This window comes from Lepisma saccharinum, chromosome 2 (assembly GCF_977018435.1).
Source record: "Lepisma saccharinum chromosome 2, izLepSacc3.1, whole genome shotgun sequence".
Taxonomy (NCBI): domain Eukaryota; kingdom Metazoa; phylum Arthropoda; class Insecta; order Zygentoma; family Lepismatidae; genus Lepisma; species Lepisma saccharinum.
In genome coordinates, this window is record NC_139230.1 from 92,035,164 (window position 1) to 92,051,573 (window position 16,410).

A 16,410-nucleotide genomic window follows, 5' to 3' on the forward strand; every position below is an offset into this window, starting at 1 on the left:
CCATAAATTCAAATTTGAGCAATTTGTTTTTAGGAAACAACACTATTTTTTGGGGAAAATGTGCCTTGTTTGCCCCCTACCCTGGGAAAAAAAAAACCTTCCTTGCCCCTCCCTGGAAAAAATCCTGCGGACATCCATGCATATAGTATAAGTAACTGTCTAGATGTGAAGGATTAATGTCACCCCACATGGATAATATGTGAATATTAGTTTCCTTTCATGGGACAGGGAATAAGTTTAATCCTCATACTAAAGATAGGCCCAAGTACACATATCATATGGTATGTTACATTTGAGTTCATCCATGGATCTAACAGTTTGAATTGTTTCTAGTTTCAGTTCGAAGGAATTCATGTACATCAAATGCATCAGATTATGAAATACACTCAGTGATACAAAGCTGGTTCCGCTTTGTCAAAGATAGAAATGGCAGCCGGGAGCAACGTAGAAAGGAAAAGGCAACTGCAGGAACATCAAGAAATAAGTAAACAAGTAAAGACTGGTGATACTTTTTCAGCAAGATATGAGAGACGAGTCATTTCTAAAGCTGCAGAAATTATAATGAGTGAATTTCATGAAGTCCCTTCTGTTTTAGGATCTACAGACATAATTCAAAGTGTTCAGACTACAAGTTCACTTGACTGTATCAAATCTATACTTTTGGATGAAAATGAGAATTGTATTGTGGGAACAACCTCACCTCATGATTGCTTCTTAATGAAAGAAGGTGGGTGATGTTGTTGTTGTAAACTCTATTGAAAAGGATTGTAGTAATGATGGTTTGTACATATAATTTAAATTGAACATTTTCATAAACAAATTGGACATTTTCACTTCACCTCTTCCAAGCAGTAGATTGTTTATGTTTAAGTTAAAAGAATGTAAGAACAGAGTTATTGTATCCTCAAGTTATTTACATAAAAAGTATATTCTTACAGCAGATTTCGCTGACACATCAGCATTTGGATGTATTCCATTTTGTAATAATAAGCTATTCTATTGAAATGACATTGTGTTCTTTGACACCTAAATTGTCAACCTCTTGCACCTTTTTTCTTTCAATAAATACAATAGCATCTTGCTACTTTTTTTGTAATGTATGACGGTAATTATAGTATATGTAAAATTCGTTTTGCTTATTGGCTCCGCTAAGAAATGTTTTACTTTTATAATGATAAATACATAAGGTTTTTTTTTATCATTCCTTGTATTCTTCTCCAGTGTTTGAAAATGTCTTAATAATATAATCTTAATAAATTTTTTTACATACAAGAAATGATGCAATTGTTTGTAAAATATTTATTAATATTATAAAGAAACTTGCCAAAAGTATTAACATTGGCATGTTGGTTTTTGGTTTGAGTATTAATGGTTGGGAAGTTTTTCCACTGTATTAGCCCAATGCTGGGAAATAGATTTGGTTGGAAGATTGTTGGCAAAGTTTTTCCATTGTAGTTGGGCCAACGTTGGGAAATAGATTTGGTAGGGAGATGGTTGGCAAAGTTTTTCCATTGTAGTTGGGCCAACGTTGGGAAATAGTTGGTTGGGAGATTGATGGCAAGGCGGACATCACCAACAGTTCGCCAACCGTTGGCACAAAAAATTTGTAACCATTTACCAACATTGGCCCAACCTTTGTGTGCTACATGGGACACCCATAAAATTTAAATCAATCTCACGTGACAGATACTGATATATTGACACCAAAAATTGGCATTATCTTTTTTTAAGTTGTTAGTGTTAAGTTTGCCAATATTCGCGTTATTGTTTTAGAACATTTTTCTGCCAAATATACCGAAACTTAATACTCCATTGTGCTTTTAAAACTATTATTTTAAATTGTAGGTCACATGATTTACGTATTTTCATGACAGTTTGATATGTTGGAATAGATTTTTGAGGAAGTAAAAGTAAAGTACTCCCCTGTTCTTTGCACCATGCCATCAAAGCGTATAGGGGGTGTGGAGTTAGGGCCCCACACTTTCTTCATCACGGCTGAAGGTGGGGGTGATGTGATCAGCACCACGCTACCTTTATCCCTCAAAGTTTCCTTAAGGTACCCACTTGATATGACACTGGCTGGGCACTGGAGCAGTTTGAATAGGTGGAAAAGATTCCAGTTCTCCCCCACAGGGGATCGACCCCGTGTCACTCGCATGGTAGTCAGATGCCCTAACAACTGAGCTACATTATTTCTCACTCGACAAATGCCGATGGTGCACACTTAGCTTGGTAATTCAATACACATCTCACGCGACAAATACTGAAGATGTGGCTCCCGTGTGATGGTAGATATGCACTCGATCTCCTGTTAGAACCTTGCCACTTTGCTCTGTGATACAAATGGTTTTGATAGAAGTTGAAAAAATCGTGGGAAATACATGATTTAATGTGGCTGTCGGAATTATTCCTTGTATAACAAGCATTATAGTTTACTCTTGAATAAAATGTTGGAAAGCTTGCACGTTCCATGTACACAAACATGGCCTAGAAAAGACAAGAATGTTGGATTTCATGGCATTTTTCACTGTTTTAGGACATTTTTTAAAAAAATCACTAAAAACGCAAACAATTCGCATTTTATGCCAAATTCGCATTATTTCAATATTTCGAACATGTGAAAAATGTGTCAAGACATCACTGCACATTCATAAAAGTAACTTCGCAGCAATTACCATTTTTCACGGTTTTCGCGTTTGCAAAAAATCAATGTCCCTACTATACCTGCTGCAAAAAAAAAATATCAGTCGACTCAGCCCAAATGAGTACCTGTGGCAAACCTGGGGTAAAGGTGGTCGGTCAACCACATCACCTCCATAATATGGCCTAGGTTGAGGTTGAGAATGTGTAGAGCCCTGCCTCCACATCCCCATATGCCTCCATACTTTACTTTATATACATTTGTTTAAAATATGGATAAAATAAGATAAGTATTATCCATCAGTATTTTGTGTCCATTAATTTTTTTGTATGAGAATCCCAGAGATTTTATGACTGTCCTTAAAGATGTTTCCCCACCTTGAAAAAGTCCGAACTCTTTCAACGAAATGCCCAGTTTCCCAACAGTGGGATGATCTTTCCTCCTATAATAAGAGTAAATATGGTGACAAATAGCATGAAAGGTATCTAAATTTGTCACGCATTCACTGATATTCCTCTTCTTGGCCGGGGCTACCAATTTTGAAGCCTCGCATTGATTTATTTCCACCACATTATATTTTTCTTTCCCTATGGTAACAATAGTGTTTAGACACGCCGACAGCAGCAGCAGTCCTGTCCAGAACTTTACACAAATGATTGGACCCCCATTGTGTTTCTCTTGCTCAAAATATTTGCACACAGAACAAACCATCTCCCGTGTTTGGCCTTTGAGAGGAATTCCTTTACTGAAGGCTTTCTTTATTTTAGTGCATGACCTCTTTGGTACATTGTCATACCGAGTTGGTTTGAGTTGGTGTTTTCAGTCCACTTTATGCACAGTAAGGCTAATTGGGACTGGACCTACAGTTTAAAGTGGGATCCGAACCACTATGTGCCTCCACCGGGACCCCTTGATTACAAGGTGATGATGCTACCACTGCACCATCGGGGAGGCCCATTGTTATCTCGAGTATTGTCTCCTGTGTTTGACATACTTCACACAAGCAGAACACAGAAAATATGTACAAAAAATAACTAAAACAACATGCTATATGCAACAAAGAATATGCTAAATTCAGAAAACAATAAACAAACGGACCGGTTAAAATATCACAGCAATGCAACGCAACAAACAAACAACATGTCCTCTCCCAACAACATGAAAACTGATCGCAGGAACAATCGCCCGATAAGCGGCAACACCATGATGAACGTTTTCTGTTGCTAGGTAACCAGGGCTTGGGTGAAGCACTGGGAAGATTTTGATTGGCTCGCATGCCAGCAACCCACCCTCCCACAGTGACGTAGACATGGTTTCTCCACGTGCTTCACAAGCGTCAATACCAAACTAATTTCGCGGCAGGTATAATTGGAAATTACTTTCTGGCCACCCCTCGTATAAATCAGTAGATGGAAATTTAGCAGGGCTGGCAGAGAAAAGTCAATTCTTAAAGAAAGTAATTTGCTTTTATGATTGAATGATTCGAGTAAATATGATATTAAAATATTTACGTATTTATTATTAGTATTTTATTTCATAATATTGGACATTAACTTCACTCAGTGAGAAATTAATGACCATCTCTCACGAGTCCATCTCTCAAGAGTTTAAACGGACAGGACAGTGAGTGGCGTTAATTTCATTGCAATACTAGTGTTGCAGTAAGTTTCAGATTAACGTTCACCAATGCAGATTTATGTTTCACTTCTTCAAGAGAGTATTCAATATATATCCAGTTTTGTTGGATTCTTCTTGACATCTAAGAATAGTGCAATGTCATTGTAAACGTATGTTAACTTGTGCGAAACCAGTAATACGTCAGGATGATGAAAGAAAACCTTCGTAAGCACTCCTACATTAATATTAAATAAGGTGAAGTGAGCCAGAAGAGTAATAAAATTCAAGCAGCATATTTGCAGTCTTCTTGTTTATGCATGTGATTTTTGTTGGATGTTGCAGTCCAAAGACATCCAACAAAAATCAATTCCATACGAGTGCCATGCATGCAATTTCTGTCGCATGTTGTAGTGAGATACTTTGTCGGGTGGCGATATTCGACAAAAATCGTATGTATCAATGGAGCTAATTTGCTTCCACGTTCCTTCAGTTGGTCCAACAAAATGCCCTACTACGATGTCCGACAGCTATCGGACGGCCCCACCCACTCCCATCCCCTCCATTTGTTGGACAGTTCTGTCCCCGAAAATTAATTAATTAATTAAGTAATTAATATATATCTCTCTCTCTCTCCCTCCCTCCCTCCCCCTCGCTTCCTGCCATCACTGGTTTCTGGTGCCGTGGTTGTGTTGTGCATAAAAGGGGCCTAACATTTGAGGCCGAAACTTAGCAACAAGATTTCCTGTTCCCGTGCAGAGTTCCATAACGATATTTTAAAGAAAAAAAAAGTCAATCAAGACAAAATTCCCTGACATTTCCCTGACTTTTTTTGACACCTCAAATTCCCTGACTTTTTCCGGTTTTCCAGGTCTGTAGCCAACCTGGTTACTGTAATATTTCTGATGAGAGTTTTAAAATCTGTGGAAAATTCTACATAAGAAAAAGTGTTTATTTTTGTAATTTTGGATTTTTAATTACCCTTGATGATCAAAATTAAAAAAGAACCCTTGGGTTACATTTTATTAATAGATAAACTGACATGGAATGACACTGTATTCTTTTACCATTCTAGTACTTATTGTTCTTACCATTTTTCACATCCATGAGATTGTAAAATAGATAGCTTTCAGTCTAATTTTTGTTGAAGGTGAATACTGATTGGTTAAAAAGAAGATTTTTTATGATTTTTATTACAATATGACATGTAAATTCTCTTTATGGTCTAAGAACATGTTGATAATATATGTTCAGCCAGTTTTGGTCACCAAATGCTGTCTCTAAACAACTTTACAACCAAGTATGTTGACACTTTGTAACAATATTTCTTAAAAAGAAAATAGTTATAAAATGGTAATTGAAAACAATTAACTACTGTAAATTCTCCATGGAAGAATGAATACAGTCAACTCTCGATTCTACGACCCCGGGTATAACGACCCTCTCGAAGTAACGACCCTTTTCCCGGGAACCGTGAAAAATTTAGAAAAAATTAGAAAGATTTGGAAAAAAAAAGTTGAAAAATTGAAGGAAATCGGCCGAAAAATGCGTTGTTTTTTCCTCCACTCATTCCCTTTACGAGCGCTCTACCGCTCACAGTTAGGTCTGAACTAAAAATAGACACCACCACACCATGCTTGAGTGATATCCAATAGCACTTGACCTCTGCCCTCCCCTCCCTCAAGTACACCAATGTTACCCCGCACCCGACTGCCGCTACCCAACGCGCCAGGCTTGTTTTGCCACGCTTGCTCTTGGATACGCGAGAAGAGAAGATCGAATGTGCTTGGATGTTATTTTAAATCGACTTGACTTGTTTCCTTGTCCTAAGAGCTGCTGAAAACTCACGGGGGAGGGTGGGAGCAGCCCGAAATGACTGCTGGACTTGCAGTCTTTGCCAATGTGTATGGCAGGTCAAACTCTTTCATCGATAAATACACCACCTTGAGAGATAAGATCGCAGGAATGTTCGAAAATACAGATGCGTGGCGCCTGGAAGTCTGGCCCATCTGTCCAGCTCTGACCTAGAGTTCATCAGGTTCCAGTGAGTGAGCAACTTTCGGCCTTGTAGCCGACAACTTCCGGTAACCGCTTTCATTCAAAACGTGTTCTTTGTTCCCTGCAACACTTCATAAAAAAGCGAAACTGTTAGAGATAATCAAAACCACATAGGTGAACTAAAGATCGTCAACCCGCTTAATGCATTGTCATCCAGGTTTGCACAAAAGTTTACTTCGATCTTAGGTGCATCATAACTCCCATTTCCCACTTTATACGTTTTCCTAATTGTGTCGATGTCGTAATATCTGCCAAAAAAGTGTTCCGTTAAACGACTGACTTCTCCCTCTTTTTCTGTCAGCAAACGTGGGGGGGGGGGGGGGGGATGCAGATTGTTTCAGCCAGGATTTTCTTGCTGATGCGGGCTGATTACAGGCGAGAGTGGGAAAGGAACCACCCCTCTTCCTTTCCTTTGACGTCTAAAATGGGGCAACCAGTTCTGGTTATATTCTTGAAAACAAACAAAAACCATAGAACAAGTAAAAAAAAAAGGTGACCCTCTACCCTTTCCCCAGCTCATTCTCCGCCTTTGGTGTGCAGGGCAATGTTGATAATTGCAGATTTCAGTTTTTTTTATTTATTTATTATTATTTTTTAATGCTGTTGTCTGCATAGGAAATATTGCCCGTATTATTGTCTGTTGCATGGTAACATGTAAAGCAAGGGTCATTTCTTTCTTCTTTACACTGCTGTTAAAAGTTCCGTCTTCGACAGTTGCCTTATCTTTAAAATGCTGGGACTTTTCTCTTCCGCCACCTGTTGCTCGAACTTCCAGCCGGTCTCCTTGTTTTTACGATGCAGCTGGCGCCAGTGTTTTGTCTAGCGTCTGCAAAGCTCTTGCTTGCCGATAACAGCGATGACTCATCCGCGAAGGCAAAAGTTATTGTTTTGAATCTCACAAAGCTGTTTTGATTTGACGATAACGAAATTCGATCTCCAGAAAGGAAAACAAGAGTTAAAATAACTTCATGTTCTGCGCCTTCTGATAAGCAAATCTGTAAATTTAATTTGCATCCGCTTTTCTTCAGAACCATTCATGCGGAGGAAAAAAAACGTGTGTTCAATGTAGGAATGGTCGCTGAGACTGATTAAAAATACATTATTCAAGGGGAAAACGTTTGGAAGGGTGGGTGTTTGACATCGAGAATACTCCTAAATCCAACATTAAATCTAACGTGAGAGTAAATAACGATCTACCAAATGCGCAGTTTCATAAAGCTTGTTTTCAGTTCATTTTATGCTGACGGGCTAATCGGGACTAAATATACAGTTTAAAGTGAAATTTAATTCCAAACCCGAATGATTATCAACTGCCACGCTGTTTAATGACTTGTCCTAGAATACGCATTGGGTGAAAACAGATCGCAAGTTGCGCGTTTCCTTTTTCATGCTGGATTACAATGCAAGTCAAGGAAGGAGTTTGGACTGCTCCCTTGAATGGGGAAGGAGGGTGAATGAAGTTGGTTGAAGCAAAGAAAAGTGACTTTTTTTTTACGATGTATTTTACACAGCCGAACCAGAACGAAAATTACAGCCCTGCCTTTATTTTTTTTTTGTCTGGTACCTAGAGAGGTTGTGTTGTTTCTCCCGAGAGATCTAATGCTCCAGTAAACCCGTATAAAATCCAACATTCATTCTGCCCGATTATCTCCCGACTTTTGCTGGCACCAGTCTGACTGGTGTCAAGATTCTTCGAGTTTCGCTTGCAATAAGCGAGAGATTGTTTTCCTTTCCATTGGTCTTAGTGCAAACGGGTTTCTCATGAATTAGAATTGTAAGAATTTCCTGGAAAAGCAACGACTGTGCACAATTGAAATAAAGTAACATTATTTTAAAATTTTTTTTGTGAAAACTTTTTCATGTTCTATTTTCCTTCTCACAACACGCATCCTGTGCATAACAGGTTGTATAACTACCAGGATAAATGGTGTTACCATCTCCTAGGCATCTTTGTGTCCGTTTGAGCTCCCTTTAAGCTGCAGATTGGTGCAAATTCCAATAACGACCCCTTCGAAATAACGACCCTTTTCCCGGGAACTGTGAAAGGTCGTTGAATCGAGAGTTGACTGTATTACCAAATAAAATACTTTTTTTTGCAGAACGGAACAAAACAAAACCAAATTGCAGTTAACTTTCAACTGAATACTTTATAACTGGACTTGTTTGATAGTCACAGTACTTCTAATGTGCAAAACTAGGTGAAATCTGCAATAAAAATAACTTCCAAATATACACTATTTAAATATGTTGTATGATAGACACTTCCTTAAAACAATTACAGTTTTTCAGTGCTATCTTTTTCTAAGAAAGTCGAGATCTTTACATATTAGATTTGAACATTAACATTTTGAAGATTAAAATCAATTAGTAGTAAAAACAATGTGGTTAATTAAGAATTTAGCATGAAACACAATGGCATTGTGTAATCAATCTGATCAATATACATGCATTTAACAACTTTTTCATGTGGGAACATATGAAGGGGAAACATACCTGGCGTGCATGAAGAAGTTTCCCCTCATTGATCCATTGTTTTGTTTTCTCAACACTTTCTGGAACTGTGAAAATGTGCTTTAGGTTTTCCATTGCAGTGACATACTGTGAATGCCTCATGTTTTCTTCCCTCACATCCTGTAGCTTAGAACAAAGATCTGGTAGAGCTGCGTAAGATTCATAAATACACTTCATGCTGGAAAATAAGTAAAGTTATGAAGCATAAATTATGGGAGGAAAAATCTTAATGTACTTTCATGTTGTACTTCTAAATTTTAAAAAATTCAATTTTTAAGCACACAACAGTAAGGTATTGTATTATTTGCTTCTGAAATCCAATTTAGTGCTACTAACAGATTTAGTTTCAATGTGGCAAAGTACTTTTGCATTTATCATGGCACATGGGAGGACATTAGTCCATTACTTTTCTATACTACCTACTTGTGCATGTAAGAACTTTGATAATATTGTTATACATTTTGAAACATTGTAGTATTTTACAATTGGTCAGAAATGCTTATTATTAGTGTATGAGTATTTCATTGCATGTATGCCATGCGACTACCATAGTTTTGCTTTCATGATGAGTACGTTATTTAATGAAATTACAAAATCAATATATGGTGGACATCTTTGAAAGCACTCAATAATTTTGACATGAAATTCAGTCATACTTCAAGATACATAAAAAGTGAAAATTATCTGAATGAAAGTTTACTTAAATACTGTTAGTTTTGCATTTTTCATGATTCTTGCATTTTTAAAGATAATCACTTACTCTTTCTCTCGTTACTTCCATTTCTTGTCTGAGACAATGTTATACTACAAATGGGCAGAAACCTAATGAAAACTGCCTACATAATTCCAAAACGATTTAGAATCCACAAAAAGTGTTTGGTAATGAATAGGGATGGACGATATTGCAAATTAGGTACCATGATATATTGCCACAGGTGATAGGATTGATTGATTGATTGAATTGTTGTTGGAAGTCCACTTTATGCACAGAAAGGCTAATCAGGACTGGACCTACATCTTAAAGTGGGATCCGAACCCCTTGTCTCTCCACCGGGTATCGAACCCGGGAGCCCTTAATTACAAGGCGATGATGTTACCACTATGCCATCGGGGAGGCCTTACAGGTGTTAGGATTCTATATTTTTTTACATATCATGATATAATAATATATAATCTCCTTGATATTTATTGTCGGCAATATATAATGTCTCCACGATATTTATTGTGCCAGTGATATATTGTTCCCACGTGCCTGCAATATATATCATCACAACATTATATATAGTGTCCTCATTGGAGCCACAAAAAAAGTAGAAGACATAAGAAGTATTTTTATGTTACCATCGAGCACATGCCATAAGTAAAATTACAACAAGCATTCAATTCATAAAATATCATGGAGATGATATGTATTGCCAACATGATATATATCGTGGAGATGATGCATATCACAAACACGATATATTGTGATAAACATTGCCAACACGATAAATATCCTCAAAATATCATGACGATAATTAATCTAGTTGATATCACCTGGGCGATATTTTTTCAATATCATGATACATCGTCTAGACAATAAGTATATAACCCAACTCTCGTAATGAATGACTTCAAAATGATACCGTGGAAGCCCGATTTTACGTTCCTCGGTTTTACATTTTCCCGCATTATACATTCAACATTAGTGGTCCCAATAGAGGAGAACTGTGACAATTACTCTTGTCACCAGACTTTTTTGTAGTTTATGTGAGTGTATTTTAGAATTTCGTAAATACTCTTAACAACTTTCTGTAGCCAGTTGTGCTTTTTGGCTTTTCTTGGATTTTCGGTTCTAGACGGCGAGGGTAGGAAAACAATACCGACTTCTGGAATTTTTGACACTAAGGGTGACTTTTACCTGTTCAGCGAAAGGAACAACGTCCAAGTTGCCGACCGAGGGGGAGTTCTTTCGCAACACGTGTGAGGACTGCTGTTTTTTTTTTCTTCACCCCCAAACCTCCCAAGTGGACAACAAGCCTGGAAGAAAGACCACCGTCCAGCATTTTTCTAAGCTAACGAACTGCGAGGCGGTTGATTTTTTGAAGTTTCAAGTTTTCCTTAAATACCCCTGGACTCCAGAGGACCGACACAGTTTAGCGCCATATTTAGACCGAACACCATCTCCGCGTCACTTTGCGCGAGTTACGGAACTTTGCTTTGTTTTAACCCTTTCGACCGCGTCGTGTTAATTGTCGTGAGTGTGTGATCACAGTGACAGTGCCAGGAATTGAGGCCGTGTTAATTACGTGTTTCACGTGCTCCAGTTGTGTTCTTCCCTTTTTGTAAGGAGGGACATTGAATCAATATGGGCGGTTGAAAACTACGAGAGGGACGGGACCTTCGGGTTTCCGATTACTGCTGCCATGAAGCCAAGAGAAGAAGTCACGACCCTTGCTTAACTATACGACGCCTTAAGTCAAGAGAACCGCCCCACGACGCTTGCATAACGGCGTCTGAGATGAAAGCCACGCCGCAGCGACAACTCGCATTGCCAACCCAGGTGGGAGACGACAGTACAACAGTGAGACGGATGTTACGCCGAGAAAAGGAGAAGAGATAGAGAAAAGAGAGAGAGATGAAACGACGCCCGCCCTTAGACGACCCGACGCCCTGCGTATCCCCGAACGGCCATTGAAGCCATGATCGGATGCAACGCCCCGAGCAGACAGATGGAAGCGAGGTGCTTTTTCCACCCATCTTCGTCGCCGCGATGGAAAATAGGAAGAAAAATGAATGTTACGTCTAAGTCGAAGAGACAGTTTTTGCCCGCCAGGAGGACAGACTGGCATAGCCACGAGTATCGTCGGGACGCCGCAACGAGGACCACGCCGCCATTGAGTCGGTATAGTATCCTCCAGTTATTTCTTTGTGTGTGAGAGTGAACATTTGTCCACCTACGTCGCCACTGGTTTGTCATAACACAAAGCGAGATGAAATCGAACAATGTTGCCTGCAATTACTAATTATTTTGGCCAATCCAATCAAAAGTACTATAAATCTTAAAAAATTAAGAACCTATTTCGCTCACCCTTCGAAATTCTATAAACGTAAAAGACCTACTATTTGTTATTGTTTTCCTATTCTCGCGCCGAGTATTTATATAATTAATTATTTTATTTTTACCGTGCTCTTTGATATATATAGGTATTAGAAAACTAGGTACTCAATAGTATAGCTGAGTTAATCATTTTGAATATATCCTAGTTTATATTACGGTCGTTTGTATTATCAGCACTCGTGTACTTGTAATCAAGTTAATTTCCTCTTGTCATTCATTTAGTGTATGCTTATTCTTTTTGCATAGTGCCTCAACAAGTGTAATGTCAATTATTATTTACTTTTGGAAACTATGACGCCTAGCTAATCGCGTCTCGTATGTGACAGAGTGCTGGCCGCGCGTATTTACATTGGAAACAAGCCTAAGGGGCTAATAGAAATCTAAAATATTCGAAGGTACACGGGAAATAAACCAAAGAGGCAGTTAGATATTTTATCATGTAATGGTATATTGTGTTCACCCCTGCAGCGTGTGTGTGTGAGTGCATGATGGAATGAGAGCGAGGGGATATGTACAAGTAATGTGTTATATTATCATTGTTGTGTTTATTTTGCCGAATACACGTATAGATTCGTTATCCTACAGGTGTTCTTGATTCATTTATATGTATGTATAGATGTATATCCTCGTATGGTCGATATTTTTGGTTTTAGTCCTGAGTTTGAAGCTGTATAGCTTGTCTCCATTGACCAGAAGATTTATAGTTTTCTATTATTACAATTATTATTATTATTATTGCTATAAAATTAATAACAGCACCACTTTATGCACGACGTGGCTTACCGCCGGAGGTGTAAATAACCGACCCGGTGACATGAACCTGGAATTAAACCGTTAGCTGGTGGTAGGATTTGTGTTTCCTTAACCGGAGACGCGAACCAAGGACCGGCGACCGTCCAATCGGGCGGCCGCGGAACCCTGAACCTACGGACCAGCGGTAGAGTAGTTTGGCACCTCGAACTGGGGACTTCGGTCTCCCGGACGAGTGGTCAAACCCTTTACAATTTGGCATCCCGAACAGGCACCGGTCTTCTTTTTCGCCTTCGTCGGGAGTGTCACGGTAGTAGTTTTACAAGTGCATAATATTTTTTTTTCAGTAAGGGTTGAAATGTTTTTATACGTATTTTGCTATGTTTATTGATATCCATATTTAGTATTCATTTATTCATGTGGCCGCGGTGGCTCAGTCGGTAACGCGTCTGACTACCATGCTCAAGGTCCCGGGTTCGATCCCCGGCCGGTTCAAATCCGGGAACTTTTCTAACGGTGGAAGCGGCCCCGGCGCCTACCCAGCGTCGAATAACATGGGTACCTGGGGGAAACCCTGGGGGGTAAAGGCGGTCAGGGGCGTGATGCTGATCACATCACCCCCACTCACGACCGGATCAAGAAAGTGTGGGGCGTTACCCCCACACCCCCTATGCGCCTTCATGGCGTGGTGCTATGCACAGGGGAACACTTTACTTTTACTTTTTTTACTTTTTTATATTTAGTATTCGGTGATTATGTTATCTCGGCGCGAATTTGATTAACGTAAAGGGCAATTATGTAGGCAAACATCGGCAAGGGCGATATTTCAAGGAAGTATGTTATACAGATTTGGTGGCATTTTTTTTGTGTGTGTGTGTGCGTCGTTTTTAATTTCATTAGGCTTCTACAAGGTAGCAGGAAAGGACCCGTCGTGCCCTCCTCTCTGCATTTTTGATAGGTATTTGTTTGTATTGTTTTTTCTGTAGTGCGTTATATATTTTTTGGAGTGTAGACTTCTTTTCTGATGACCTCAGGACATAGTGAGTGTTTTTAAATATCAAATGAAATTGAGAAGTGAGAAAATTATTTATGGAAAGATGAGCGAAGCAGGGCATTGTGTAGTTTGCGGGATTGAAATCCCATTAGGTGAAATGGACCCGTTGAACGAAGCGCAGCCGCGCTGTAGTATTTGTGTTATTTCGTCAGGAATGCCAGGACACGGGGGCTTAGTTGTAAATACCGAATCCATGCCACCTTCTGAAGATCCGAATCAGCTGACCGTTTCCCCCCCGAAGATGTCGCTCCGATGGAAAAAACAGATGATGCATTGAAGAATGGCGCCGGCACCAACGACAGGATGTTCCAGATGATAAGACAGCTGATCCGGGCGGAGCATGCAGACACACAAAAGCGAATCGAACAGCTTGAGACCCGATTCCAGGAAGTGGTGCGTGTTCGGTGGAACAAATGACTGAACGTTTTTCCACGCGCTTGCAAGACAGTGAGCAGAAACTCACCGTGGAAATCGCTCGCTTGGATTCACGTGTTGATGACCAGGACCAGCAGTTGGCAACACTGTCGCGACGGACAGACCACACGGAAGAGGAACTGGCACTTATGAGACAATCCTCGGCACAGCTTGAGGCGAGCTGTCACCAAAACTCGGGAGGTTTGAGAGAGCGCGTGACGAGAACAATAGGCGAGATTGATGACCATTCCCAAAGGATACAGGCCTTGGAAAAAAGAATGGACAGTTTGGACCTTTCTCACCCTCAGTGACGAGAAACGCCCACGGCTACGAGGACAAACCCAGGTACTTCAGCCACCAGCAATAATGAGCAGCCTTCGCCTGAATTGACAAGTATCAATGAGCCAGCGATAAATGAGAGTTTCCCCGGCTTACCCACTCGACCAGCGACCACCAGCTGCGAAGGTCATTATTCGCCATCCACAATTGCGAGGCGAGCGATTTTTCCACTTGAATACAAGAACCATTTCAAAGGATTCAACGGGGCTGATCGGGTTTTACCGTCTGCATTTTTAGAACGGTTCGAAACTACCTCAGAGGAGCTGTCCTTAGGGAATAATGAAAAGATCCTGGTTTTGCGAGGTTTAATGGAAGATCGGGCCAAAAATTGGTTTGAAACGAATGAAGGGCATTTCACATCTTATGAAGCTTTCCGGGAGATGTTCCTAGGGCACTTTCAGCGGCCGATCCAAGTAGAACGGATGTTAATGGAACTGCGCAACGAGAGGTATAACCAAAACGCGGGAGTTACGTACGCCCAATATTTCTGGAAAAAATATAATGAATTCAAGGCGCTGCAGCCTCAAATGACGGCTCCAGAAATAATCGCGGCGCTGATATATCATTTTCCTCGAGATGTTCGGCGTCACCTTAATGGCAGTTGTGTGTTCGACCCCGACTCGATGTCGCTGACGCTGGAGAACCTGTACCAGTGCTCAGAAGAAGAAGAACGTGACAGGACAGAGTGCTGGAATAAGCGTCCCAGAGGAGAAGATGATCGTCACGGCCGGAACCGACGCCAGCGAGTTCAGATGGTTCAACGAGGACAGCACCACGATCCACGCGCCAATGATCAGAACTTTCATCCCTTACCACCTTCGCCACAGAGAGAACAGGGGCAGTACCAGAGAGGCAGACGTGGAGGAGGAAATATGCGTCGACCGTCGCACGGCACAGAACAGGGTAACCGCGACGGTACTTTTCAACGAGGTCACATACGTGATGGTTATTACCGACCCCACAGTCGATCAAGGAGCCCGCAGTCGGACCGAGGGACTGAAGAGCGACCTTCGTGGATGAATGAACCGCGAAGGGATGGAAATCAGGTGCAAACAAGAAGTGTTTCTCCAACACCTGGCGTTTCCAGACTTCAGCGTTCAGGAGACCGCTCTTAGAGATTTGAAGTTTTTGTTAATGGACTAGTTATATTTTTATATTTTACTCTTGTGTCATTATTGATTTTTATATGAGTATATTCCAATGTATTATCTTTTTACGTCTTTAAGGATTGTTTTATTGTGTATTTACTCATAAAAGCATTTTTCAAGTATAGATTCGATTCATATACAGGGTGTTTCAAAAAAGTGTTCATATACAGGGTGTTTTAAAAAAATATGTAACCTTAAAAAATCTTCCCAGCCGAGAGCGATTTTAAAGCCTACAATTTTTTTTTGAAGTTAGGGGGGGCGAGATGTGACAATTACTCTTGTCACCAGACTTTTTTGTAGTTTATGCGAGTGTATTTTAGAATTTCGTAAATACTCTTAACAACTTTCTGTAGCCAGTTGTGCTTTTTGGCTTTTCTTGGATTTTCGGTTCTAGACGGCGAGGGTAGGAAAACAATACCGACTTCTGGAATTTTTGACACTAAGGGTGACTTTTACTTGTTCAGCGAAAGGAACAACGTCCAAGTTGCCGACCGAGGGGGAGTTCTTTCGCAACACGTGTGAGGACTGCTCTGTTTTTTTTTTCTTCACCCCCAAACCTCCCAAGTGGACAACGAGCCTGGAAGAAAGACCACCGTCCAGCATTTTTCTAAGCTAACGAACTGCGAGGCGGTTGATTTTTTGAAGTTTCAAGTTTTCCTTAAATACCCCTGGGCTCCAGAGGACCGACACAGTTTAGCGCCATATTCAGACCGAACACCATCTCCGCGTCACTTTGCGCGAGTTACGGAACTTTGCTTTGTTTTAACCCTTTCGACCGCGT

At 40.2% G+C, this 16,410-nt stretch overlaps 1 protein-coding gene across 2 annotated transcripts in view; it reads right to left on the reverse strand.

Moving 5' to 3' along the window:
- The window catches only part of LOC145984092 (exocyst complex component 3-like), a 164,549-nt gene that overhangs the window by 81,009 nt on the left and 67,130 nt on the right, over nucleotides 1-16,410 (reverse strand). For both annotated transcript variants that reach the window (XM_083117498.1, XM_083117497.1), the window contains exon 4: nucleotides 8,807-9,002. In XM_083117498.1, coding sequence (XP_082973624.1) covers nucleotides 8,807-9,002 — 196 coding nt within the window. The remainder of the gene's footprint in view (nucleotides 1-8,806; nucleotides 9,003-16,410) is intronic.